Source organism: Ostrinia nubilalis, chromosome 13, assembly GCF_963855985.1.
Source record: "Ostrinia nubilalis chromosome 13, ilOstNubi1.1, whole genome shotgun sequence".
NCBI classification, from domain to species: Eukaryota; Metazoa; Arthropoda; class Insecta; order Lepidoptera; family Crambidae; genus Ostrinia; species Ostrinia nubilalis.
This window is the reverse complement of record NC_087100.1, coordinates 11,990,245-12,016,852: the sequence shown is the minus strand read 5'-3', so window position 1 is coordinate 12,016,852 and position 26,608 is coordinate 11,990,245. Positions and strand designations below refer to the sequence as shown.

The 26,608-nt window shown below is 35.2% G+C and overlaps 2 protein-coding genes across 2 annotated transcripts; one reads left to right on the top strand and one right to left on the bottom strand.

Moving 5' to 3' along the window:
- Positions 1–1,448, bottom strand: LOC135077205 (tRNA (cytosine(38)-C(5))-methyltransferase). The gene is made up of 3 exons (XM_063971750.1): positions 1,255–1,448; positions 566–1,044; positions 1–487 (listed from the first exon to the last, which is right to left on the bottom strand). Exons 1-3 carry the CDS (start codon positions 1,313–1,315, stop codon positions 29–31), a joined length of 999 nt encoding a protein of 332 aa, XP_063827820.1. The 5' UTR covers positions 1,316–1,448; the 3' UTR covers positions 1–28.
- A 211-nt stretch (positions 1,449–1,659) lies between these two features.
- Positions 1,660–26,581, top strand: LOC135077683 (sphingosine kinase 1-like). Its single transcript, XM_063972247.1, has 3 exons — positions 1,660–2,543; positions 13,561–13,660; positions 24,179–26,581. The coding sequence occupies exons 1-3, from the start codon at positions 1,669–1,671 to the stop codon at positions 25,025–25,027; spliced, it is 1,824 nt and encodes a 607-aa protein (XP_063828317.1). The 5' UTR covers positions 1,660–1,668; the 3' UTR covers positions 25,028–26,581.
- Positions 26,582–26,608: the final 27 nt, after the last annotated feature.

Here is a 26,608-nt window from a genome sequence, read left to right as displayed (position 1 = left end):
TCATAGATATAAAAGTATAATTTCATAATCAATCAAACAATATTTTTAATAATTCACTAATAACTTTGACATTAACACTATTGCCTAATAATCTGTAGCATTGCTTTATGGTTACTGTTTGTGGGAAACTATAGTCCTTTGGGAACGCCATTAGGGCTGATATCTCTTTTGGAGTGAAAAACCTTAATTTAAGTTCTCTCATAGTTTGTATGAATTCAGGACTACTGACTTCTGATGCATTGGCCTTTTTAAAGCACTCTTTGACAGTTTCTCTGCTAGCCTCTGTAAACACAGAACCCGTTCCTTCCATGTAATGTGAGTAAGCTTTTGTGAAACAACATGATCTTCTTGAATCCCTATGACATATGTCCAGAACGTTAGCCCTTCGTAATTGTTGATCATTTAATAAGAATTTTTCGGAAACTTCATCCTCCACAATGCTTTCTAAACAATATGGGTCACTGAATGGTCCTGGAAGGTTCTCCACCTAAAATTATTGTATAAATTAGTATGATTTATAAAAACAACTAGGTATGATAATTCAAGCAACTTTTTGATAACTTACTATTTCTGATTGTGGTTCAAATTTCCAAGGTTCTTTACTTCGTCTTGCTATGCAGTAGTAACGAAGCCTAGAATTAGGCATTCCAACAGAAATAGGATTGAGTAGAAACTCTTGCAATTTGAAATTGCACTCTTGTAGTTTGTTAATAAAAATATTTCTCACTATAGAACATTCAAAACCTTTCACGTTTTCCATTAAAATGTATTCAACTGTTTCAAGTTGGTCTAGAATATTTATAAGATAAAGGAAGGAGTCTGCTCTAGTGTCGTTGTCGTCTAGGTATTTACCGTTCCTTGTAAATGGTTGACATGGGGGAGACATGAGAATAACGTTCACATTATATTGGGCAATCTCCCTTACTGACATAGACTGAATGCTTCTGGTGATCTGATTTGTGCTGGGAAAGTTATGCCTGTACACCTCATTGGCAACTGTATTTATGTCTACTGCAGTTACTATTTCACCATTGAGACCGGATTCTGAAAATATGTATTGATTTAAGATAGTAATCTGTGATATTGGAGCTTAAAAAAGTGTATGGTAGTAGTATGGGTTTCAAAACTTCAGGAAAAAGTTTATATCTGGAAGTTATATCAATACAGTAATTTATTTCGGTCATATTAAGAATCTTCTGATAGTTTTCTATTTTCAAGATTGGATTAAAACTCATTCAAAACATGCTTGCTTACCATTCCAAGCACAATGCATGCCCCCAATTCCACTGTAAAGTTCTAAAATTCTGTGATGCATTTTCGGTTGGGTATAAAATAATAAAAAGGTCAATTTAATTAGGATTCAGGGATTTTTTGAATTGGATAACCTACAAAATACTTTGTTTATTAATTCATTCATCGGGTCGAGGAGTACTATACGTCAGCAGCAGCAAGCAAGCAAGCAAGCATATGACATTGACAGATGATCAGAGACAAAAAGATAGATTTTTTTAAAGAAAAAAATGTTTCATATCTGTGAACGACTAATCGATAACTCAATTGAATCATATGAGATATGGATTAAACATTCAATTGTATGAGATTACCATCCAACTGCAAAGTAATTTATAAAAAAAAAATTTACTATCATTTATTAAAAAAAAATTAGTCATGGCTGATTCACAGATGGGTAAGGACGTGTCAATCGTATTGGAAGACGGTTATTCCGATTCGAAAGAACATGTTTATCTCGAAGAAACATTTTATATTCTATCTAAAAAGAATTCTGTGTTCCGTGTTAGGCTTACATCCAAAGGATTGTCCTTAACAAAGGAGTCTGAAGGTTGTAAAAAGGAACAAACGATACTGTTGCACGATATCATAGGCAGCAAATGCATGAGAAGCAAACGTCGCCGCCCCGGAGCCAGTTCCTGTGTGTGCAGCTCATTAGTTGGCTCCCAACAGCTGAAAGTGGTCGATGAAAACAGCGGGGACTTGGACGAGAACGATATCAGCGCTTATCTCTACATTTATGCTTACATCCTGAAACAGAGTCGTCGTTCGTTGAAAAGGGAGAGGACGACCATAACACTGCGGTTCCGGTCTTTCGATAAGTATGAAGACAATAATAGAGAGGCTCAAAAATGGAGAACGACTTTGAAGTGTTTGATAGCGGGTTTGTCGATCACGAGCGTTCCACCGCCGAACGATAAGAAGTTGTTGATACTGTTGAACCCTAAATCGGGGTCTGGGAAAGCTCGGGAGTTATTCCAGACCAAGGTGGCTCCATTGCTGCAGGAGGCCGAAGTGCCTTACGACTTGCACGTGACGAAGTATGCCCAGTACGCGCGGGAGTTTGTGCGTACGAGGAATGTGTACTCCTGGCGCGGTGTGGTAGCGGTAGGAGGTGACGGCGTCCTGTTTGAAGTTCTCAATGGCATGTTCGAGCGGCTGGACTGGCAGCAGGCACTGGCTGAGGTGCCCCTGGCCATCCTGCCTTGTGGGTCAGGGAACGGACTCTCAAGATCAATCTGCCATTTGTACAAGTAAGTAAACACTCACCTACATCTAAACATTAACATACCTACTTTAAACTAAACCTTACTCTACTGAACATTAACATACTTACTGTTGTAACCATATACTTTGAAATAAACTATTCTATTCTAAACTTATTAGGTGGGGGCACTGCCGTGCCCCCAGATTTATACGTACACAAATAATCAAACTAGAATCTCTTAATCCATCTTATATGATTCTAATTAGATAAAAAAACGATTTCAGTAATTTATTTTGAAAAGGAAAATTACTACTAGGATCTTGTTATCTGTTAAAAACCTCAAATGGTTTTGAAATCATGCATCAAGGCTAGAAATTATAATTGAGATATTATCAATCAATTACCTACTAATCCTTTGATTAATCATTATTATTCATATCACTTATGTTGAGTTAATTTTAAAACTATTGTTTGTTTTCTTAGCTTTTATATTTATTTATATGTATGTCATAAATGCTTTGCTGTCTTTAAACTTATCTTAATATTATTTATTACCTATCTACATTATAGTTATATTTACTTAGTAAAATGCCTTGCAAACTAGAAAATAATAAAATAAAATTCAACTGTAAAATGCTGGAATATAGTTAACATTAATTATTGGACTACATTAAAACAATAACTATTATGTAGACAGGTAATTTATTAAAAATATTTTATTATTGTTAGACAAACTTGTTTTGACTTATAGCGCTTTCAATTAATGTATCAGCAAATCATGATATCTCATTTCTATTATCTTGATTGGTAAGTCCTTCATACCTACATTCTCAAAACAAAAAATAACTTAAATTAAAAGCAGGTCAATTAAATTAAATTATTGAGCAGTAATTTGGTACAAACATTTACTATACAACTGCCTATGGTCCCCTTGGCATTTACTTCTATTTTATTTTATTTGCCTTTTACAAGATTGCAACAGTGAGTCATAAAATAGGCAGTGTTGCAGTTGCAACTTGCAGTCATTGTTAAGACAAAGGCATTGAAGATTAAATGAATGCATTCAGACAGATGATTATCCTCTTTAAGAGGTACAAAGGACATTATTAGGTTGGTATTTTATTTCACTGCAGTATTCTATGCCCAACTTGCGTCACTCTTGCTTTTTAGGGTACATTAACAATGACGCGTTTGACATTAACTAAAATGCTGAGAACTTGGTTAATAGGTAGCTTAATGTCCAACGTCATTAACAATCATAATTAACCGCAATTTGCCGCAAAAACAATACTACGTCTCGGCGCGAGCTTGGCCGTAGGAGTTGCGGCATTTCCGTATTTTCGTCTCATAGTCATTCATAGTGAGATACTGGGTAGGTATGGGCAAAAGCGTCAGATACGCTCTGGAGGTAGGCCTATTGATTAACCAAAACGTTATGCTGCGTTTACACTGCGCGGAAATTAGCCAAGTCAAGTCAAAAAAACGGTATCCTTCCGTTTGGCCAAATTACTTTTCGCCAAATTTCACTTCGCAAACAACTTATCGCCAAAGTTTCATTTCCCAAATAAACTTTTAGCAACTGTACTTTTCGCAACTAATTCATTTGGTCAAATTATCATTTGGCCAAATTTTACTTGGCAAATGTTTATATAGCAAATGCTTTATTTTGCCAAATATTATATCCCAAATAATTTGTTTGGTCAAATTGACACTTCACCTACTTACCCACCGTTACCCACAAATCAAAGCATAAGCCACGATCGTGGTTTTCACAAGAATTTTATGTAAAACAAAGAGATTGCAGAAAATAGTATGGTTGCAGAAGTTGGGTATTGCAGAAAATAGTAGGTTAGGTTAGGTTAGAACCGTGACCCTTAACGCGCGAAGGCGAGCGAACCGAGCGAGCGTGCCGCTGCAGCGGCCGCCGAGCGCTAAAATCACCTCTATTGTTGGAAATTTGGAAATTTCGATAAAAAGAATGAAATATGAAAAATAATTTAGAACAAATTTTATATTAACTACACACTAAACAAAATAATTCCATTCTATGCACCAATCAAATTATTTTGTAAATAGTTTATCGTGAAATATTTTTGCCAAATGAAACATTTGGCAAAACATACTTTGCCAAACAATAATTTGCTAAACAATAATTAAGCCAAAAACGACATTTGCGAATTAAAAGTTTGCAATAAGTGGTTTTGCTAAATGAGAATTTGCCAAATGAAAAGTTGCGAAACGGTGTTTGCGATGTGATAATTTGGGAAACGTTTTTTGGCCAAACATTAGTAATCCCAAAAAAACAGTGGGGTGGGGATGAATTATGAATGAATTTCATCCCCACTCCTCTGTTTTTTTGACTTGACTCGGCTAATTTCCGCATAGTGTAAAAGCAGCATTATTCTTTTTTTACGTATGCATCTAATGCACACGCTAGTTTTCAGGGTCATACCTACTCTAAATTCGTCCGGTGCCGCCGATTGGCGCCAAAATCCTTGATCGTAATAGTTAACTTTCATACGTTTATTAAGGCCGGGTAGCAGAGAAAATGGCGAAAATGAGGTTTTCATTTTTCATTTTTGAGGTACTAAACAGTAAAATTAAAGGCTAAGATTTTTATTGGACATAGTTGAGGATATTTTCTAGGGCTATTAACGGATGGAAACACGATTTGATGAAGTTGACTCGATAGAATAAATTCCCAAAGTTACCTCTATTCGTTTTCTATTTATGGTTTTATTTTTAAAATAAGCGATTTGAGATTCTAAATCTTTTACTAAACTAAAGTTCAGAAATAACTTGAGGGCTTTTAACGGATGAAATTTTTATATTGCGTCTTATTTAGTTATTATGTTAAAAAATGTGGAAAAAATCGTCCATGACGGCTTGGACAATCTCAATCAGTCGCGCGGTGGCGCTTACGGAGGACGGACGCGTGTCAGTTTTTTGGCCGTGACAGTTCGCGATTTGTCAATATTTTTGACAATGATGACTTTGATGAGTCACAGTATAATAATATCAGTGTTACTGGAGAAAGCTTAAATTTTTGATAATTAAAAATTATCAATTTTGTCTACCTATTGAAATTTAAATCGTTCGCATCCTTTTAAACGAAGACTACTCATGATACATAGTACATTCCTCAAATATGAGACAAAACCAATGAGTTAAAATTACATTTTAATAGTACCTACATACAATCGTCTTACACTCTTTAGAAGAGCACACTGACACAAATAAATAATAAAAAATACTGTCTAAGGTCTGTAGCTAAAGATGGCAGATGCAGCAGATGTCAACGGATTTAAAACTGGAGTTCATGTGACTCCTTGTAGACTTGAGTGTCTAGAGCGTCCCTTCCTCCACCATGCGTAAGAATTTTCACAAAAATACTGTCTAAGGTCCGTAGCTAAAGGTCTACGCTGCAAGATGGAAGAATCTTCTAACCAAAAAGATGGCAGATGCAGCAGATGTCAACGGATTTAAAACTTGGAGTTCATGTGACTCCTTCTAGACTTGAGTCTCTAGAGCGTCCCTTCCTCCACCATGCGTAAAAGTTTTCCAGAAATACTGTCTGAGGTCTGTAATAAAAGTCTAAACTGCAAGATAGAAGAATCTTTTAGCCAAAAACATGGCAGATGCAGCATATATCAACGGATTTAAGACTGGACTGGCACCACCTTGCAATGTCATCCTCTCATTGTTATCTGTAATGTAAATTATTTTTAAAATGTATTTAAAAAATAAAATGTTCGTTTTATTATTTCAATAATCTGACCTCTCAACTCGATGGGTGCCTGGAACAAAGCCGCAATAGCCATAGCAGCAGTTTTCCGATTAAGTGATTTTAGTAAACTGCGGGTCCTTATACACCTATTGAATTTTTTTCAGAATTTTATCTTTGAAACTGCCTGATTTACCAAAAGCACTATGGATATTGAATCGTTATTCCCATTCATCATTTAAAATTTGTTGACCGGAATAATCGTGCCATATACAATGTTAAAACTTTTATTTAAATCTTCTACAAGCAAACGGCTATTACTGTATCCTTCAGATCAGCGCCCGAGGCTGCAATACACTATTGCTGTTTGATTAATTGCACACTTTTTACCGGAATAAAACCACAATGGACTCTTACGGAACCGACTTTCAATGTATGAAGCGGCAACATGTATTTCTACCTTTTTAAAGTATATTCTAAGCACTATAACCTTATGCACATTAAATGTTACTCCAGAAAAAATAACGCATCCTTTGATATACAAACCGTTTTGATACGCCTCGTAGTTTAGAATTATTCAAAATTGACACTAAATCTCTTCTCCTGTAAAATGTGTTTTGTCGATTGTGGCTTTATTCCCGGCACCCATCGAACTCAACTACACTACACAAACACCTTTGTTCGCAACTGTACTGACGAAACCTCGATATTATACCATTCATTTAAGATGGCAAGCTTTTTGCTGCGGTAATGCACTCCAGGTAACCGTGTGTGATGCTTATTGCTCATAGTGATTTTCGATACAGAGCCCCGTACATACGTTATACATAAATTATGGAAAGAAAACACCCAGACCAATACAAACAAATATGTATGCAATTTTAGTATGATATTTTTATTTATTAATAAACAAAAAGACTGAACAAAATTGATGCGTGTACTGATTAATGTAATTAACCACATGCAAAGCTTTGTGAATTGCAACAACTATAATTTATTATCCAAGCTCTAAATAATCGCTACTACGAGTAACTGATCATAAAATGTTTTTCCAATCGCTCAAGCTCCCGAGGATCTACCGATAGGTCGGGTGACGTAATCTTGAAATTCTTTTAGCCGGCGCGGAACTTCCGGAAGGTCGGGTGACGCCACGCCTCTTTGAACCGTGTTTACTTTGGCAGTTATATTCTATATTTATTCGATTCTAAAATATATTCCCAAAAATTTTGAAAGTTGTTTTAATTTGTATCACTTGGATATGATTTGTATTAGAAAGTGCTGTGAGTGTGACGTTTGAACGGAAGGAAGTCAACCTAACCTAACCAACTGCGTATTTCCAAACTGCGTATTTCTATACTGTGTAGCCGCGAGAGCTCTTTGGCGCGCTGTCTTCGGCGAAGTATTGCGCGCGCAGATTTTGTCAGCGCGAAATACCTACTTTAGCAGAAATACCAAGCCTTAAAAGCAATAAGAGTAGCTATAGTTTAGCGGTCGGGCCTAAATTCACCTTCTGCAACTTCAGTTAAAAACATGCTGGTGTATTAATCAACGGCTTTCTTTTAAAGAACGCACAAAGCTTAACAAGCGTAAAAACTCAATAAATAAAATATTTGCACCCATTATGGTACGTCGTACCTACACGTCATTAAAGACAAGCCACATGATCATACTGCAATATTTTTGTCAATTTTTACAATACAAAACAATGTGTCCTCTTTAATATTCGTTCAGCCTCAAAATTATTACATTTGTGGTTCTATTGTTATGGTTTTACCTTGAGAGTGGAACTAAAATGATTACAATATGTATTATTTATTTCTAGTAAATTTTTACCAGTTGTTTCATGCGAAAATTCAATTCTAAAGTATTATTTATATTACCTATCTAAGTCAGGTATAATATTAAATTCGAACTCCTCCTCTGTTCTTTCCCCCGAGACAAACTTGACCTTCACTGGTTGGGTTTTTATTGGCGGTCAAGCTGTAGATCCTGGCTACACAGGAGTTGCAGCGGTGGGAATGAGAGGTGGGAATAGTCCCGAAGGTATATTGTCATTTGTCTGTAAAAATAAATAGATAGTTTGGACTGTTTAGCAGTGTCGTATAGTTTACGAATCATCGTCATTAATTCATTATAGATTACTTAATGTGCTTAGATTAATGTGCTATTAAATTCGAAATCGTAATAAAAAGGCCATAATTAAAGTTTGTCCTTATCTATTCTATCCTAATCGTGATTAGTGAGGGTCGTAATTAGATAAAGCGCAATGGAATGATTGTTTGTGTTACAATACAAATTGACACTAAGATTATTACAGTAATGAGTTTGTTTACGAGTTCTTACCTATTTTCACCTGGGTAAACTTCCATTCCAGTCAATAGACACTATGTTACTGAGATATTGGACAGATCTTTATTGAATTAAAAATAGCATTTCTATTACAACAACTACGAGATTGCGACTGATGGAGATAAAAAGGTGATAAGTTGCAATTTGCATTTGAAGTAATATTCATTATGGACGTTCAAGGGGTGTTTTGTCCAATGACTGGAAGTTTACCTATTATTATTCTAACATTCACCTGATGGGATTTTATTAAATATTGGTATTTTTTAAAAAGATCAAGCTGTCTTATTTATCCTCCAATAATCACGCGAGTTAATGTCTCCCCGATTATGTGCTATCAATATGTTTTGGTAATTTGTTTATCGTGTCGTCTACTAAATTATTTGAGTTAATACAGACTAAGTTTGAAATAATTCGCTGTGGTCATGAGCGTCCTCAGAACTCCAGATTCTTTATTTTTATCGGTAGTGCGAGGCAAATGCGATTGGATACGCGTTTTCAGTTCCACCACTTTGTGCGTCAATTTCTTGTGATATATGAATGGTTAGGAGTATTGTTTTCACAATAGATTTTTAAGAAATAACATAATGTAACCAAAGAACCTCAAGTAGGTACAGACGACAGCCACGACTGACGACGCACAAGTTCCATGTCCTTGTATTTTATCCAGAAATGTAGGTACAGGGTGGCCCAGAAAGAAATTCACTTTTGAAAATTCAACGAAAAAAATTCTGTGTAACTAATTTTGTAGAACTTTATTCATTACAATTCAAAGAAAATGAAATGAAATTTATTAATAAATTTACCTTTATTAAATTACATCGTCCAGGAGATTTCCTTGACGCTTTCAACATTCGATCAACATACATCAAAATCTTGAAATGCGTTCGTCAGAATTACCTCGAAACCTATTTTCCATTTTTTGCCGAATGCTCAGCTTCAGTTGCTGCATGGTTGTTGGATTATAAAAGTATACTCTATTCCTAAGGTAACACCACAAAAAGGAGTTTTCTGGAGTGAGATCAGGGCTTCCTGGTGGCCAGGAGATGTCACCCCTGCCTAAATTATTTTTTTTGTGGGAACATGTCTCTTACAATCTAAATGCTCTCATTTTGAAGTGTGACACGTAGCCCCATCTTGATGAAACCAAGTGCTCCTGTCATAGCCTTGCGAATCTTGCCACTTTGAAATCAAAAAGCTTTTCAGCATGCCAGTATAGCGCACTCAAAAATTAATCATCCTTCCGATGCAACAAACCAATTAAGCAGGGGTGAAATCTCATTGCCACCAAGAAGCCCTAATCTTATTCCAGCAGACTTCTTTTTGTGGGGTTACGTTATGAGCAGAGTATACTCTAATTATCCAAAAACTCTGACGCATTCATCCATCCTGAATCCATTTCGAGGTAACTCAGATACCGAAAGTTTTCCAAAATTTTTATGTATGTTGATCGAATGTTGTAAACGTCAAGGGAATCACATGTACGTACGATCAAATTATTAAAATAAAGTAATTTTAAAAATAAATTGCACGAAATTTCCTTTAAATTGCAATAGTTGAAATTCTACAAAAAATTTAGGTACAGTTTTCGTTTCCTTAAATTTTCAAAAGTGAATTTTCTTCTGGGCCACCCTGTATATGTATTTAGGATGTGCAGTAAACTGTACGAGTTAGTGATAATTTTTAATTCGGAACATGCATAAGAAAAAAGTTATATTTTATGCATTAATCTTTATTTGACACAAAAAACATAAAAATAGGAATTAAAAACGAGAAAGTCAATTAAATATCAAAAACATACTAAAGTACTGCAGTAACTCAATGTTTTTTGTTTGCCAAAACTTTTTGTGATATAGGTAATCTTTATTTATGAAGATAATGTGGTATCAGTCGAAAACGTGTGCGTAATTATTTATCTGCGAGTTGATTTTTTTCACTGCCTTCACAAATTGTCGTCGTGATTATTTTGCTTCTTATGTTAGGTAGGTAGGTACCTACCTACCTTGCAGAGTTTACAGTCGTCTGTTGTTTTTCGAGCGACGTGGCAAGATGGCGACGTCTGGCAATTTAGTTATTATTTTAACAGCGGCAGGTCATTGATGTCATTTGTTTGTCTTTGGTTTGACCCCCAATAGGTTATTTCTTTACAAGCATTTATTCAGAATTACGTAGATATTATGTACTGTATGTTTATGATATTCGGAATACACGGATGACTGAAAAACCTTTGGATCTTCGTATATTTAAATTAACTATAAAACATTCAATGCAGGCACATAACATAATAATTATGATGCCCTTTCATTTGATAGGTAGGTACCCCTCTCGGGTACATTTATAGACATTTGGTTTTCCATCCCCACTTAATTACACCCCCTATAACTTTTAAACGATTTTCATCAAATATAGCTAAGAAGAACCACGAAGAACACTCGCGCTTATCGTCACCATAAACACAGACAAAAGTCATGATGCCACAGATAGATTATGCAAACAGACACGTCAAACTCTAAAGTTAAAACTTTAGTGCGTGCAATTTAACATAATCCAAGTTGTAAGGTAAACCGGCGACAGTAAAATGACTATGTCAAACTGTTTACTATGCTTGTTTCAGATTAATGATCCTAATTATCTCAGTATAATTCCGTTAACAATGCAACACAACTGGTACAAATATTTGAATAGTGTCAATTAAAGGGTCCAAGTGCAAATAAACACAACAATTAACCAAATCTAGGGCAGCCATGCGAAGTTGATTCGTCACTCGTCAATACACAAAGCAATTTAGGTTTAATTAGAGTCATATTCAGTCAGTTTTATTGCGAGGTAGGCAGTAGGACTTACAAAATGCGAACGATTGATTTCATCATTCGTCGTTTGCCGCTTTTTACCTGTAGGCTAGGCACTGCCTAATTGTCTAAATAGGTACATCCTAACTGCATTTCATGATGTTTTGTCACGGACTGCAGCGCCAGCCAGGAGATGTGGATATAAATGTTTAGGCACGGAATCATTATGCCCGTTTTCATTATCAATCCCTAATATTTAAGTGACCCCCATGAAAACAAAATTTCTGTTATGTGTTACCATAGGGGTCTCTTAAAAATTAGGGATTTATTTATTTAATGGTAAAAACGGGCAATAATCAATTTATATTCGCAAATTCAAATTCTATAAGTCTGTAGGTCCTTTTCAGGGCACTTAGCACGTCCCAAATATAGTTTCCCCTATTATTACGCTGCATGGCCGATATTTTGATAAAACCGGACCCTTGTATTTTTACAGTTCATCACACAGATAAACAGGATTATCTGTCAATAATATATTCTTTGAAACCAGAGGATTTTTTAAATGAAGATATAAAAATTAAAAACTGTAACCTGTGCGGGCAATGTCGTCGTGACTCGTGTGTCGAGTTAGTTATGAATAAAAACATAAACTAATTTATTGTTTTAAATAAAATAGCATGTCCTTTTTTGTTAATGAGTTTTCGACATTTACTTAGCTACAGTTGCACCACAATCACGGATATAATTTAACAACATAATTAAATAAATAATGAATTGAGTTTTATGCCAAGACTTTAACATTTACGTCTCGAACTCTGCGACATTTTTTTGTCTTTTTGTTCACACTTCAAAAGACAGCAATCCTTCAAATTAACCACGTTCATTATTACTTGTTCCACAGAACAGAATAATAACTTGTACATGAAAACTTTGTACAGTGAAACATCTGTTATTATTGCTTTGCCAAGGTCGAGTTGAGTAATTTTTGCGAATTGTGTTGTTCTGTCTTAATTTTGCTTAAATATATCGTGCTTAAATTAAGTTATTTGAAATAATAATTTAGTGGTAAGACAATCTAATTTAAAAAAAATCAAATATTGAAGATTTAAAAACAATTTGTAATAGTAGACATAGACATCCATAACACCAATGGACACATTGATAATTTATTCCAAATGATACCTAGTCCTAGTTCAAATGTTTGAACTGGAATAACCTGAACTCGTAATGAATATTAAATGATTATCTGCAATTATTGCAGAAACACCGGTTCTCAAGAACGACGTCCCTATGAATATCGTATTAAAATGAGATACACTACCTACTTCTACCAATAACATTTTTAATTAACAAATCAAATACATAGCATGCGCTATAGTCTTTTTCACCTAAGATGATCCGTATGACGTTTCGAGTTTGAAAGATTTAGAGATGTCACATAACTAAACCATAGCGATTTATCTATCGATTTATTTCGAAGAGTCAGTAAAACCTACTTTTAGAGAAATATTTTGTATAGGTGTTATTTAACAAAAAACATGTTTTTTTTAATTACAAATATTATTGTAACAATTTTTTATTGATAATATTCAAATTTCATGGTTCGTGTTCGAAAAAACGATTCCTAAAAAGTACTGGTTCTGTTTCTTTAAATTAAAAACTATTAATTTATTTTTAATGCGTTTATTAAAGTCAATAATCGAAAAATATAGTTGATTTTTGTGATGTTTTTAATAACTAAGTATTCACTTCAATCGATTAATGAACCGCGGAAATAATCGATTTTATTATACAAGAAATACCCCAGCACTAAATCTATTCCGTTTCACACATTGCGTATATTAAATAAAAAATATTTTTACATCGTATTTAATTAAAATATAATCAATAGACTCAGATTTTACTATATATTTCAAGACAAGGTAGTTATTTTTTTTGTATTATATTGCTAATAAAATACAAATATTTTTTCAAAAATATTCTGCATATGTAGTATGCGTAATATGGATAACCTTGAAGTGTCATACGGATCATCTTACGTGAAAAAGACTATAGATCAACTCAAAATGACTTGTAATTTTGTTTTTCAGTTGTTTTCAAAGTATTTTGCAATAACAAAATATGACACATGTGTATATTTTCATTTGTTTTTTTTTTTTTCAAGTTTTTATAGTTATTCATATTGTCTACTTCGATTGTTTCAGTGAACCATACATTCCACAAAACCTGACGGGGCAGGCGATGGCGTTGGCGCGAGGCAAAGTGGCGCCAATGGACGTCGTCAGAATCGAAACCAAAACAAAAGTGAGTATTGATTTGAGAAAGTATTGGACAGAAACAGTTGACTGCCGTGCCTTTACGCATCGTGCGTTTCCGTAGTTGGCAGAAAAACATTATCTTTTTATTTTTGTTTGACTTTTTATTTTTTTACATAATATTTATGTATGGCGGACGGCATTTCAAACTAAATTTTGACATCTTTGGAGGTGTTTCCATATAAAAGAAGAAAGAAGTTAAAATTTTAATGATCTAAATAAATACCAACGTTACGATGGCTTAATAGATTGTAGTTTTAAAATATTTTCCTTATGGGTAATTACCCATTTTTTGTACTTGGCTAGCTTACATAGGATTCCGTGTTTTTGTAGTCAACATAGACAAAAAATATATTATGGCTTATACATACAAACGGATTTAGTATTATTTGCTATCATGTAAACACCAAAGTAGTTTCGAGTTTATTATTTTATTATCTCTTATCGCAATGCTGTGTAGATTTAGATTCGTTAATTGAGTTAGACTACTTATATTTTTTCTTTTCACTAAGTAGGTACTACATTTAATTACGACTTTTACCGATCCAAAATAAATAGAAAAATGTTTTTGAAACCTGCATTTCCTTTTTAATTACTAGTAGCTGATTGATAACTCAGTATTTTATCGCAAAATATGCTCGTATTTGCCACAGTATGAAGGTATTATTAGCAATCAAGCCATACACACAGGCATAGTGTGTAATCAATGGATTTAGAGATTAAATGATAACAGCTACCTATCATTGAATGACGCCGCGTGTGTGGGTAACTTTACGATATTCGACTGGTCAGATTACACGCGAGCAGACACAACAAAAGGAAATTGTTTCAGAAAGCCAATCGGTAGTACGCTATCAGAGCCGTCTTTAACGTACTAGGGGCCCGAGGAACATAGGATCAAGGCCCGTGTCGTCTAAAAAAATCGTCATTATACTAAAACTTTCCAGAGATCACGTACAACTGTTAGTTATATAGTGTTGTATTTATATGTTACTGTTTAGCGTTCAGAGCAGACGAGGGACTTTTCGATCACGGGGCCCTGGGCACAAGCCCAGAATTCCCGGTAATAAATAAATAAATAGACAATAATAACTCAAAGTAAAAGTCAGTAAATTCAGAGTTTAGGTTTAGTTTAGTGTTATCCACTGCTAAATAGGCCTCCCCCAATGCTTTCCATGTTGCCCGGTTGGAAGCGTCCTGCGTCCAGCTACCTATATGATGTCGTCGGTCCACCTTGTCGGTGGTGGACGCGGACGTCCTATGGCTGAGATGATTATGATGATGATAATGATGATAGACCTCTTGAGATAGTAAACCACGCGTCTTGGTCGCATCTAGCATTAGACCATTCTGGGGAGGGCACGGGCCACCCGCCTCCCCCTTATATGTAGTTACGCGCACGCAGTTGACTGTATCTGGTTTTTTTTTATTATTATAAAAAATGTGTAGGCAGTAAATAAAATACTTACGAAACGCCATATTATCGTCATAATCTTGTACGATTAGTCACCTCACCATTTAACTTTTATGTACATTTTGAACTTTGCTCAGGACGTGGAGTTTTTTAAACTTCGGTCATGAACTCATGATGCGAATTATCTTATTTATGTTTTGGATCTATGTATTTATTAAAATGGGGATGATCGCCCCGGGTGCCAACCCATGCTACGCCGCCACTGACAGACAAAATTCCACGCGGGCGAAGCCGCGGGCGGAAAGCTAGTTAAAAATATAAGTAGAAACTTAAAACGTGTTTCTTAAAATTTGACATTCCAGCATGAAACTTTAACACCTGTTTAAACACACTTGGTGTACAAATTTTAATAAGATCGACATCATCTACATTATGAAATTGTGGATTGTGGGAACCGATTGGATGATAGTTTGTTTGTCAGCAAAAGGGTCACATTGACCTTAGGGCTTGCGTGGGTCGACGCCAAATGTAGGTGTTATCTGTAATGTTAGTAATTCTCCGAACATGGTATAGGTACTATACTAAATAAACAGGGCATGCAAGCAATACATAATAAAGAAACCGTTAGTCTACCTTTTTTGAAAATAGCAACATTTACCAAAGTTAAGTTAATACACATGCTGACATTTACTTAGGAATTGTGAAAATCCCGGAAACTTAGTTTGTCAGTGCAGCTAAGAAGCTGTTTACGTAATCGCAAATTCGCAATAATATTATCTCGACACTTTCTCTTTATTTCTGAACTCTGTGGCTTTGTTGGATAACAGAAAACAAACTGCACAGTGCAGATGCGGCAAAAACATAATATGGCAACAGTGCTGCCACCTGCGTAAATAACGATAACGATATTTTATATAGGATCAAGAAGGCTTTTTATCTGAAACAACTCAAGACTCTTCGATTCAAATTCAAGCACCCAATCCTCAAACCTGGGATTGGTTGTAGGTATTTTAGAAGTTGAAGTATTGTCCAGTATAGATTTATTTTTGAACAGAATTACGGGTCTAATGCTTGAAGGTCCTCCACTAAAGACTCATTGACTTCTACCACTTAAATTACATAGGTATTTAGCATTGGGTTGCTTACGACAAATTTCAAGATAGGTATTCAAGTATTGTTTGTTAAAAGATAAAACGTAACAGCAGCATTTTCATGTCAGTTATTGCCTTAAAGGTAGGCTACATAACTGTATTTTGTTTGTTATAGCACAGAATTCATAATAGAGTAGGTATTTTCCGGTTATCGCGTCAATGACCAGCGCAAGATTATATTATCCTTATTGAAGTTAATCTACAGTCATTATTGTCCTTATTTGACAACTTGAACCGGACTTAGGTGTAGTATTACCATACTATCCGGTTTTTTTCGGACTTTGTCTCCAAATGTGCACTGTTCATGGGTCAGTATTAGGAATTAACTGTTCCATCTGCCATGGGGTAGTCCAATAATTTATTCTATCCTCTTCTGTTTATAGTTTTCAAAACTTTATGTCAACTGTTATTATAACTTAAACTGCCGTAATAATCCACGCTGTTTGGGTTTGAAGCTGACCGTCCCATTCGAATTTCGTCTCGAATTCAAAAACCATTTTTGAATGCGAATGGGACGGTCTGCGTCAAACCCTGCTGTTCTTGTATTGCCATGCTTGATGTTAATTCGTGTGTTTTCTTAGTAATGTACCTCCTCTGTACCCTACATTAAGCTAGTACCTAATCTTATGCCCGTTTTCACCAACAATCCCTAATTTTCAAGTGACCTCAAGAAAACAAAGGACAATGTTCGTTCTCCATACATTGTTCGCCTAAGAACCAACAATTTTGACATATTACTACCCGAAAGCGAAATAATACGATTCTGTGTGTAAGAACAATGATTCCTGATGGACACTTGCCATAAAATTAATGATTAAGAATATTAAATCACAGCGATTTTATAATATCGATACCTCTGGGCTCAAAGGTCGTAAAGGACAAAGTACGACTTTTCAGGAGAAGCAAAAAACGTTATTTTATTTTTTTAGTCGACGATAACTTTTTTGTTTTTTGAGCTATTAAATTATGACTTATGAAGAAAGTGCTTAGAATTCACAGCATTTTCCGAAGAGGTATTGAAAAACTGGACTAGAGCTGTATTTACTAAGATAGATTTCCTTTACGCCCTCAAAATTACAATAAAAAGACCTTTACGCCCCTCAAATATTCGTCCTAGGCAAGTTACTTAGGTCGTAAGTCTATTTTTATTTCACAAAACTACAAAACTAAGGTAATAAATGACAATTTACATAGTTTTGTAGGTTTTCATGGGTCGTAACGGGACACCTAGGTAAGGTATTATGAAAGGGTAAATTGATGATTTAGCTTAAATATTTAATATTTTATGGTATTTCATGTGTAATATACCATTTCTTCACATATTTTAAATGAATTATGGTCTTTTAAATGAAATAAAATGATTTTCCGTAGCTTCATAATTTAATGCACACAACTTATGAAACTATTTAAATAGAAGTTTTGATATCTTCGAACTAGAAGAAACTATTTCCGATATAAAAGCAAATTTAGAAAATAAATATTATGACGCTTTTAAATAAAACTTCATAAATGTCTACTTTATAGGAAAAACCGAAACCAAATTAATTTTATTTATTTATTTAATCATTATTATTGTTTCGAAAAACTACAAATAGCGGACTTAATTCCATAGGGCAGTCTGTCCACCAGTTGACCTTATGATAATGCAGATAATATAATAGAATTATTAAGGACAAACGAAAACCAAACTATATTAATTATTTATTATATTATTAATAATAATTATTCTAAATTCTAAATAAATTAAACATTATTAATTCATAGTAGCTTAAAATTATGTCATTGTACTTGGTATAAAAGTAGAAAAGTTAGGTAACTAAGATTACAAGTAGGAAGATTTTCATTCCAGTAAAGTACATCCACTTACTTTACTCCTACATAAAACCGTTTTTAAAAGCCAATTATTTTTAATATAAAAATATAACTTCGAAAAAAACTGCATTCACGCTTTTTAGTAGATTAAGAGTAGGTGCACACCGTTGATTTTTAGTTGGCCGATAGTTGTGCCCGATTTTAAATTATATGAAGAATCGACCAAATCGAATCGGCGTAGTGTGCGCACTCCCATACATGCCCATACTGATCAACTGCCCGACTAAACTATCGGCCGACGAAAAATCAACGGTGTGCGCCTACTCTTAGTCTCAACATATATTTTCCCATGTTGTGTAAATATTTTTCCTACTAGTTATTCTTTATTAGCTGATCCAAATAACTTTAGAAACTATACTAATTTATTATAATTGTAACAGTCAAAACTCAAAAGTGGTTTTGACCAAGGGCGTTAGTCAAAATTACTAGGAAATCATTAAAAATAATTGTAAAGGGTAGTATTTGTGTGATTTGTGCATACAAAATAATGACCCCTAAGGTACTACAGTAAGGTGACTTTTTTTCTCATAATATTTTTAACAAATCTAGCTTTTTCATTTTTTCAATTTTTATGATGACTATACTAACTTAATTAGGTAATACGTTATTTTATAGCATGTTTTTATTTTCTTAAATCATCTTTTAATAATTATCTTTTACCTGACAAATACCTAGTTTCTTCAAATATGAGAAATAATAAAAAGCAACATTACTTTACCCGATGTGGGTAGATGTCATCATTTTATATGTATAAATCACATAAATTACACTCTAAAATAGTTTTATTATATATTTTTGATGATTTTTTTAGGTTCTTTCGTTTGTTCCAAACGCCCATACTTAAATACTATAAGAAACGTCTATAAAATTTACCTTCACAGTTATTTTAATATCCTCACTGTGTAGATTTTTTAAATATTTGTTTAGATAATCTAAAAGCGTAAAGGACAAATTATTTAGACTTGGGTATGAAAATGTAAGGTTGTATAGGACAATAGATATACTACATGTACATTATACGCCCAAAAATTTGTGTATACTTGTTCTTTACTACCATGGTAACTGTACTAAAAAATCAAATGGTATTTACATCCCAATTTTCACGATGAATTCTGTTTAGCTTATCAAAAATGATGGGTCGTAAAGGCACTTTTTTTGGGAATTTCGACAAACTAAATATACAGATCGATAGAGAATTAAATTCTGAGTAAAACTGTATAAATAACTCATTTTCGGTATTTTGTCCTTTACGACCTTTGAGCCCAGAGGTATCGATATGTCGTTTATGACAACATGGCGTCTAATGTATTGTGTGAATGTATGAACACCGATTCGCGAAAAATGTTTTGTATTGTCGTCACGCCGAGTCGCAGCCAAATAGTATAAAATAATAGAACAAGTTTTAGAAATACAACTCGGCACAGTGGCGGGGCAAGACCTAAATTTGATGTGGGCAAGACAGATTTCGCGAGGCCTTGTTCTGTGGCGACCTGAAGACGGATTTTATATAAAAAAAAAAGTCAACGGTCTATTCATGGACAGTTTCTGATTTCTTGATTCAGTGATTATTTTTAAAGGAATATTGCGCCAAAGAATAATGTTCGTCACTTAAAACCGTGTTGTTGCTTAATTTTGTGTCTGATTATGGCTGAATTTGTTTGAAAAAAAATATATTTTTTTAACTACATTGTTTAGCTATCAAGAATTTATATTTAATAGTCAATGTTTGCATTTATTGTCGTATTGTGATATTGTCATCTCCACCTTGTATACATTTTTTCAAAATTTTTGATGCGCGAGGCCCCTTGTTCCGCGAGGCCGTAGGCGGTGGCCCACGTCGCCTACGCCTTACGCCGCCACTGACTCGGCATTCCACTTTTATAATATGCCCACATATTGCACGTAAATAAACAACATGAATCGTAGGTTGTTTCCACCCTTGTCATCTGACACATGAAATAAACTCCTATTGTATTATAGATATCGAAGCCGAATCGTATATAATAATAGAATGGGTTTTGGAGATCACTCGGGGTTCCACTTTTATAATTATACCTACATATTGCATAAAAATAACACGAATCATGAGTTTTCTTTTCACCATTTACATCTGACACGAGATAACAAACTCCTATCTCCATGACTACCGTCGTAGTCTATGCCAAAGACTACAATATTTTAAGCAAGAAGTTTCAAACCTTAGCGGCTACAGTAACCCCTGGGCCACATACATCATTATAACATTCGGTCGACACCGGAACGAAGTCTTGCGATTATGCAAAAAAGCATCGTATTCTAGTGCGGCTAATCACGTTCAACCGGGGTTTTAATTCGACTAAAGTCCTGACTAAAGACTGGAAGAAAATACGCCGCATTGTATGAGCACTTCGTGTTCGTTAAAGCGGCTTCAGATCTAGAGCCCACATAGTTTTCTTTCCAATAATATCCGCAAGTAGCGCTGCATGATCTTTACAACAAAAACGGCAATAGTTATTAAGGTGCCAAAATTATATGATTACTTTGGCACGGTATTATACATGTTCGAAGATTTGTCATTTTCATTCATTTCATCATCATCATCATCATTTCAGCCACAGGACGTCCACTACTGAACATAGGCCTCCCCCAATGACTTCCACATCGCACGGTTGGTAGCGGCCTGCATCCAGCGCCTTCCCGCTACCTTTATCAGGTCGTCGGTCCACCTTGTGGTGGGTTGACATTGCAGAATATGACTTTTGATAGGTTCATCATAGAATTCGGCGGGGATATCCTGACGGAGGAAGTTCGAAAAAGGGCGGAACAAGATCTTATAATAATGCAAGGCCGAAGCTGTAACGCGCGTGCTCCTACGTGTAATCCGGCGAGTATGCAATAAATAGTAATGTCTGGTAAATAGTGGTAATACGTATCGTTCGTTCGTTCGTTTCAGCCGAAAAGACGTCCACTGCTGGACAAAGGCCTCCCCCAAGGATTTCCACGAAGACCGATCCTGCACCGCTCGCATACAGGCACCTCCCGCGACCTTCACCAGATCGTCGGTCCACCTAGTGGGAGGCCTGCCCACGCTACGTCTTTCGGCTCGTGGTCGCCACTCAAGAACTTTCCTGCCCCAGCGGCCATCAGCTCTACGAGCTATGTGCCCCGCCCCGTCTATGTCTATATGCGCTACGATTACAGGGTATCATTTTGCATAGTCGCAAGACTTCACTCCGCTGCTGTCAAATCAATGTCGCATAATGTTATCGCAATGTGTGTGGCCCTTGGCCAAATCACAGAAGCCTATGCGAAGAAAGAGCACTTGAATGACAATGAAAATCAGGGTTACCATTTTATAAGATCTCCTCACTATTGAGGGTAACAAAGTAACATTAATAATCTAGCCATTAATTACATTTATTACCTATACGAGAAAGTAAAGCAACATGCGGTTTTATTTTAATTTGTAAAATATTTGTAACAGTTTGTTCTAAGTTTATTTTTACAACAATATTGCTGTTTCAGCTGTCACTGTGAAGCTTTGGGAAAATAAATAAATAGAAAAAATATTAACATAAATATTTTATTTGGTTTTTATGTTCATTATCATAATATGCCAATTTAAGTTACACTGTGTGACAGTCTTTGACACTAAACAAACTCTTCAGCTTAATAATACCTACCTACAGGGCGTTTTTATAGTTACTCTTGCTGATGAAACAAGAAGGGTTGATTCTACTACTGAAATACAACTACTTTTATTACAGGACAAATATCAAATTCTCAAAAAAATTCACATCCTCGTGATGGTGATAATTTCTATGAAGAGGTTTTTTTTTTTATATTCGGTCTCTTGGGATAAGTTATTCCATTTGAGCAGTAGAATTAATCCTTTTTATTTGATCACATATAAAAATAACACAAGTGTTTAGGAAAACTTCTTCTTTGGTATGGTATCACTACGGAGTTATAATGGCGGCAACTCTGTATCACTGACTTGTAACTTTCAAACAGTATGAATAATAAGGGCACCACATTGGTTTTCTTTCTGAAAAAAGGCTTTCACTTTTAGTACTAACCCTTTAGCACTATTTCATTGAAATAAAAATACAATAAACGCACAGAAGACTGAAATTGAGTCAACTGACGTGACATTTATAATTTGTTGACATTATGACAGTTTGACAAGACTAGGGATTGAAAAAGTTTTAATTGATAAAGTAAAATGACAATTTATTAAAACGATTCACAAGGATATAATCGATTAAAAATATTTATAAAATGTTCTGATACTTGCCTGTAGCGATTATCCAATCCTGGTTTCTACTGAAAAACTACCTCGTGGCAAGATTTTAATAAAATAATAAAATCTTTATCTTCTCTTTCACAATCTATAAAAGTTCATTTGGTCTATTATTATACATGTGCTAAGAATGAGGGTTTTCGCGATTGAAAAATCCGCGAGATGGCAATACGTAGACGCGAGGTCCAAATGCTGCATGATTGGTGGATTTTGACATATCTGTCAATGTCATGTCAAAAATAACCAATCATGCAGCATTTGGACCTCACGTCTACGTATTGCCATCTGGCGGATTTTTCAATCGCGAAAACCCTCATTGGCATAGATTATGAGAGACTGGCAACTATACTAGGTTGATATATGTTTCTCTCACTTCAACTGGCATTGGATTCAACATCGGATTCTGACACTTTTACAGTTATGATACCATGAATATCAGTTTATGGTCCTAATTATTTTTATTTTATTTACGACCTTCGACCAGTTGGACACTTTAGATAGCTTCTTGTAATAGTGTCAATATCTTTTTAGCTTTTATAGCAAATCTAGTCTTCAAAGCAGTTTAATCGATTTATTTTATTTTCAAAATCGATATTTTATTGTCTATGATGGCCGCAGGAACATCACTATACATGGACTCCCAGCAATAAAGTACGGTAATGCCTCGTACAGATTTTATCGGCAAAAATTATGGAACTTGATAGGTTTTAGACCATGCCACGCACCAAAACGTCCGGAAGTTGTAATAGTATTATAGAATAAACGTTAAAAGACTTATTTATTTAATTTTTCAATGCTTAAGTGTCCATTAGAATGAATGGGTGCTTAATGTATTAAAAAAAATAGAAAATAATTATGATGGGTTAATGTTTTTGGGCGGTTTTTAGGCGGTTTCTGACAATGTCCTTTCCTGTTAAATGTTACCATAGGGGTCACATAAAAATTAGGAATTGATGGTGAACTGAAAACTGACAGTGTCTTAAGGTAAAACTTGAATACCTACGTAAGATAAGTCATCGGTCAATAACTTCGATCACAAATGCCGTTAGATGTGTTGAACATTATTACATAATTCTTAGGTAGGTATAGTCATAATATGGACAGGAAGTGATATGCCATACTCGTACGCTGCAGGAAAATGTATAGTGTTATTAATTAAGTTAAAGACAGCGGAATTGAAACGCAAGTCATGTAGGTACCTATTTTATGACGTCTGCAAGATGTTCTGTTTGCATTTTTTTTGATGATCTATGTAATTTGAACCATGTTTAAAGTATGTAGTTACAAAAACACAAATTTTAAATTACGGACGAATTTAATTTACTCAATTTGGCCGGTAAAACTATTAAGCCTAAAATATTATAACAATCCGTTTCCAAAGGAGAACGCTTAAAATATGTGTAGTTTAGAGATGATGAACAATTCTAGATTTATCTGTGATGATAGGATAGGATTGTTACATAAGGTTAACCGACTGCTCTACTCTAGAAAAGATAATCATAAATGCATCCTGCTAATAATACAGATTTGTATTACACTATTCAATTGAGCATGTCCGTCAATAAACGCGCTCGGATCGCGGATACGATTAGCCTCGTACGTAAGTGCTCTGTTCCACACTAGTAGCATCTACTAGGGCACTAATCGACTACTCAATGAATAATGAATCACTATGCCAGGTCAGGTAGACGAACTTTAACGATATACAACCTCGTGATTACCTTATTTATAAGCAATTACCACAGCATACACTGATTCCATCTAATCACCAAACATTTTCTATTTCAGATCATGTTCTCCTTCCTCTCCGTCGGTTGGGGCCTACTCGCTGACATCGATATCGAGAGCGAAAGACTACGGGCCATCGGCTCCCAAAGATTCGCGATCTGGGCCGTAGCAAGACTGGTCGGCCTGAGAAGGTACAGAGGCGTCCTGAGCTACGCGAAAATAAAGGATGTGAGCAATCTACCCAAGCCGAAGCAGCCGTTCACCCTGAGCCACAGCATAAGCCAGGACGGCGCGCTCGATTCCCCCGACGCGGAAGCGTTTATCGACTGCGACGACCACGCGGAAGTGTTCACGAGCGCCGTGAACGGTAAGCATCAGAGAGTAGATTCATGGTACTCCGTCAACTCGCGTCGGAGCGCGTTTTACAGCACACGCGGGTCTGAGTACCACAGCGTCACCAGCGAAGGCTCCGAGATGCGGTCGCCGGTTCACGCCTGCATGCACGGGCCCGCGTCGCATCTGCCGTCGCTCATGTCACAACTGCCCTCCCACTGGGTGCACGAGGAGGGCGAATTCGTATTGGTCCACGTGTCATATCAGTCCTACATCGGCGAGGACTTCTTCTTCGCCCCGCGGTCGCAGCTGTCCGACGGCGTGATGTGGATGCTGATCATCAAGTCGGGGGTCAGGCGCTCGCAACTCCTGTCGTTCCTCTTGAACGCTGAGAGCGGTACGCACGCGGAGATCGACAGCGAATACATCAAAATGGTCCCCGTCAGCGCATTTAGAATAGTTCCTGAAGGGTCGGAGGGCAACCTCGCGGTCGACGGCGAGGTCGTCGAGTACGGCCCGATCCAAGCAGAAATATTCCCTAACATAGTTAACGTACTGGTCCCGGATACTAAATAACGAATAACTCCAAATCGTATTATTTAATTAAACGCGGATTATTCTCGAACCGTCTGATTTAGTTAGTTGAAACAAAACCGAGCCGACTAAAGTGCAAATGTGCAATAAGACGGAAATATCATTTCAGGAGGTGTAAAATTATGGTTGTGCCAGATGATATCTAAATTATCTACTTACCAAAGTAATCGCAATATCACAGAATTGAATTTATCATTCCTTATATGTGATTATTTTAGATTTATATTACAATATCAACAAAATTATTCGTTAATTGGTTCAATAATTATATGAATGTGATAATAATTTTGTAAGTTATTTAGTTTTCGAAAATATTTGTTTAGTAAACTAGTCAAGCTTTGAAAGATTTTTAATATGAAGAAGTGCCAAATATTTTGCACTATAAAGCATTCACTTGTTGACATATTATTATGTTTACAAAATTAGGAATTGATTGTTTACGTATGAGTATTTGCTCAAGCGGGACATACCTAATATGAGTACATTATTCCTACTTGTTATTAGCTAATTTATTAAACAGTAGCTTGAAGCAATAAATTTACATTACAATTGATTTAATACTTTGGATGAGCCTTTAAACTCTTAAACTTGCCGCTAAGAAAAATAATATTTATGTTAGTTTGAGTTTAGTTTTATGTATAGTGGGTTGGGTCCATTTTTAGTACTTATGACTAAGTATTGCCTGGCATCGTCAGGTTGGTCCCGTGGGGTGTTGTAACAACAGTTTTATTTTAAAGTATGGTGATTTTGGTCGGGCTATAACTAGCAGTATTAATTAATATGATAATAGACAATTATTTTTAATCCTTCTGTGATAATTCATGAATTCTGCCATAAAGTCCATTTGCAAGTATCAAGTGCAACAATAGTAAAACCCCGGTTATTGCCTAATGTGTTTTTTATGCTTAATGTTTTTGAGATGTGATAAGTTTATTTTTTGGAGCTAATATATTCTGCTAATAGACAATTGTGTTACACATATACTACGATGTACATATTGTAAAATAATAGTTTAGTTTATGAGGTAAACAGGTCGCCATTGCCTTTGGAGCATGACTGAAAGAACACATTCCCTCCTGGATATAATTATCTATTTTATTCTGTTCCACTGAAGCAATGGTTGTGGAGCATGACTGAAAGAACACATTCCCTCCTGGATATAATTATCTATTTTATTCTGTTCCACTGAAGCAATGGTTGCCCAAAACCATGTACAATTCACATGATGGCAATTTTGCACATAAACAATGTAAGTTAACATACCACAATAGTTTTGCACAAATTATATTTCCAGGTAATATAATTATTTTATTTTAAGAATGTTTATTAATTGAGTATGTATTAGGATGTATTCTTGCTCATGTTGTATAGTAGCCTACATTCCATGGTTGTCAAAGACTTATTCTGGGCTTTTAATAATTCTTGTGGACATATTAATAATTCTTATCAAAACATGTCATAGTGAAATTTTAATAATGCAATGTATTATTGTAAATAAAAGTTTATGAAGTTGTTAATAAATTATTATACATTTCATTCTTTGTATTTTTAACAAAATAAAAC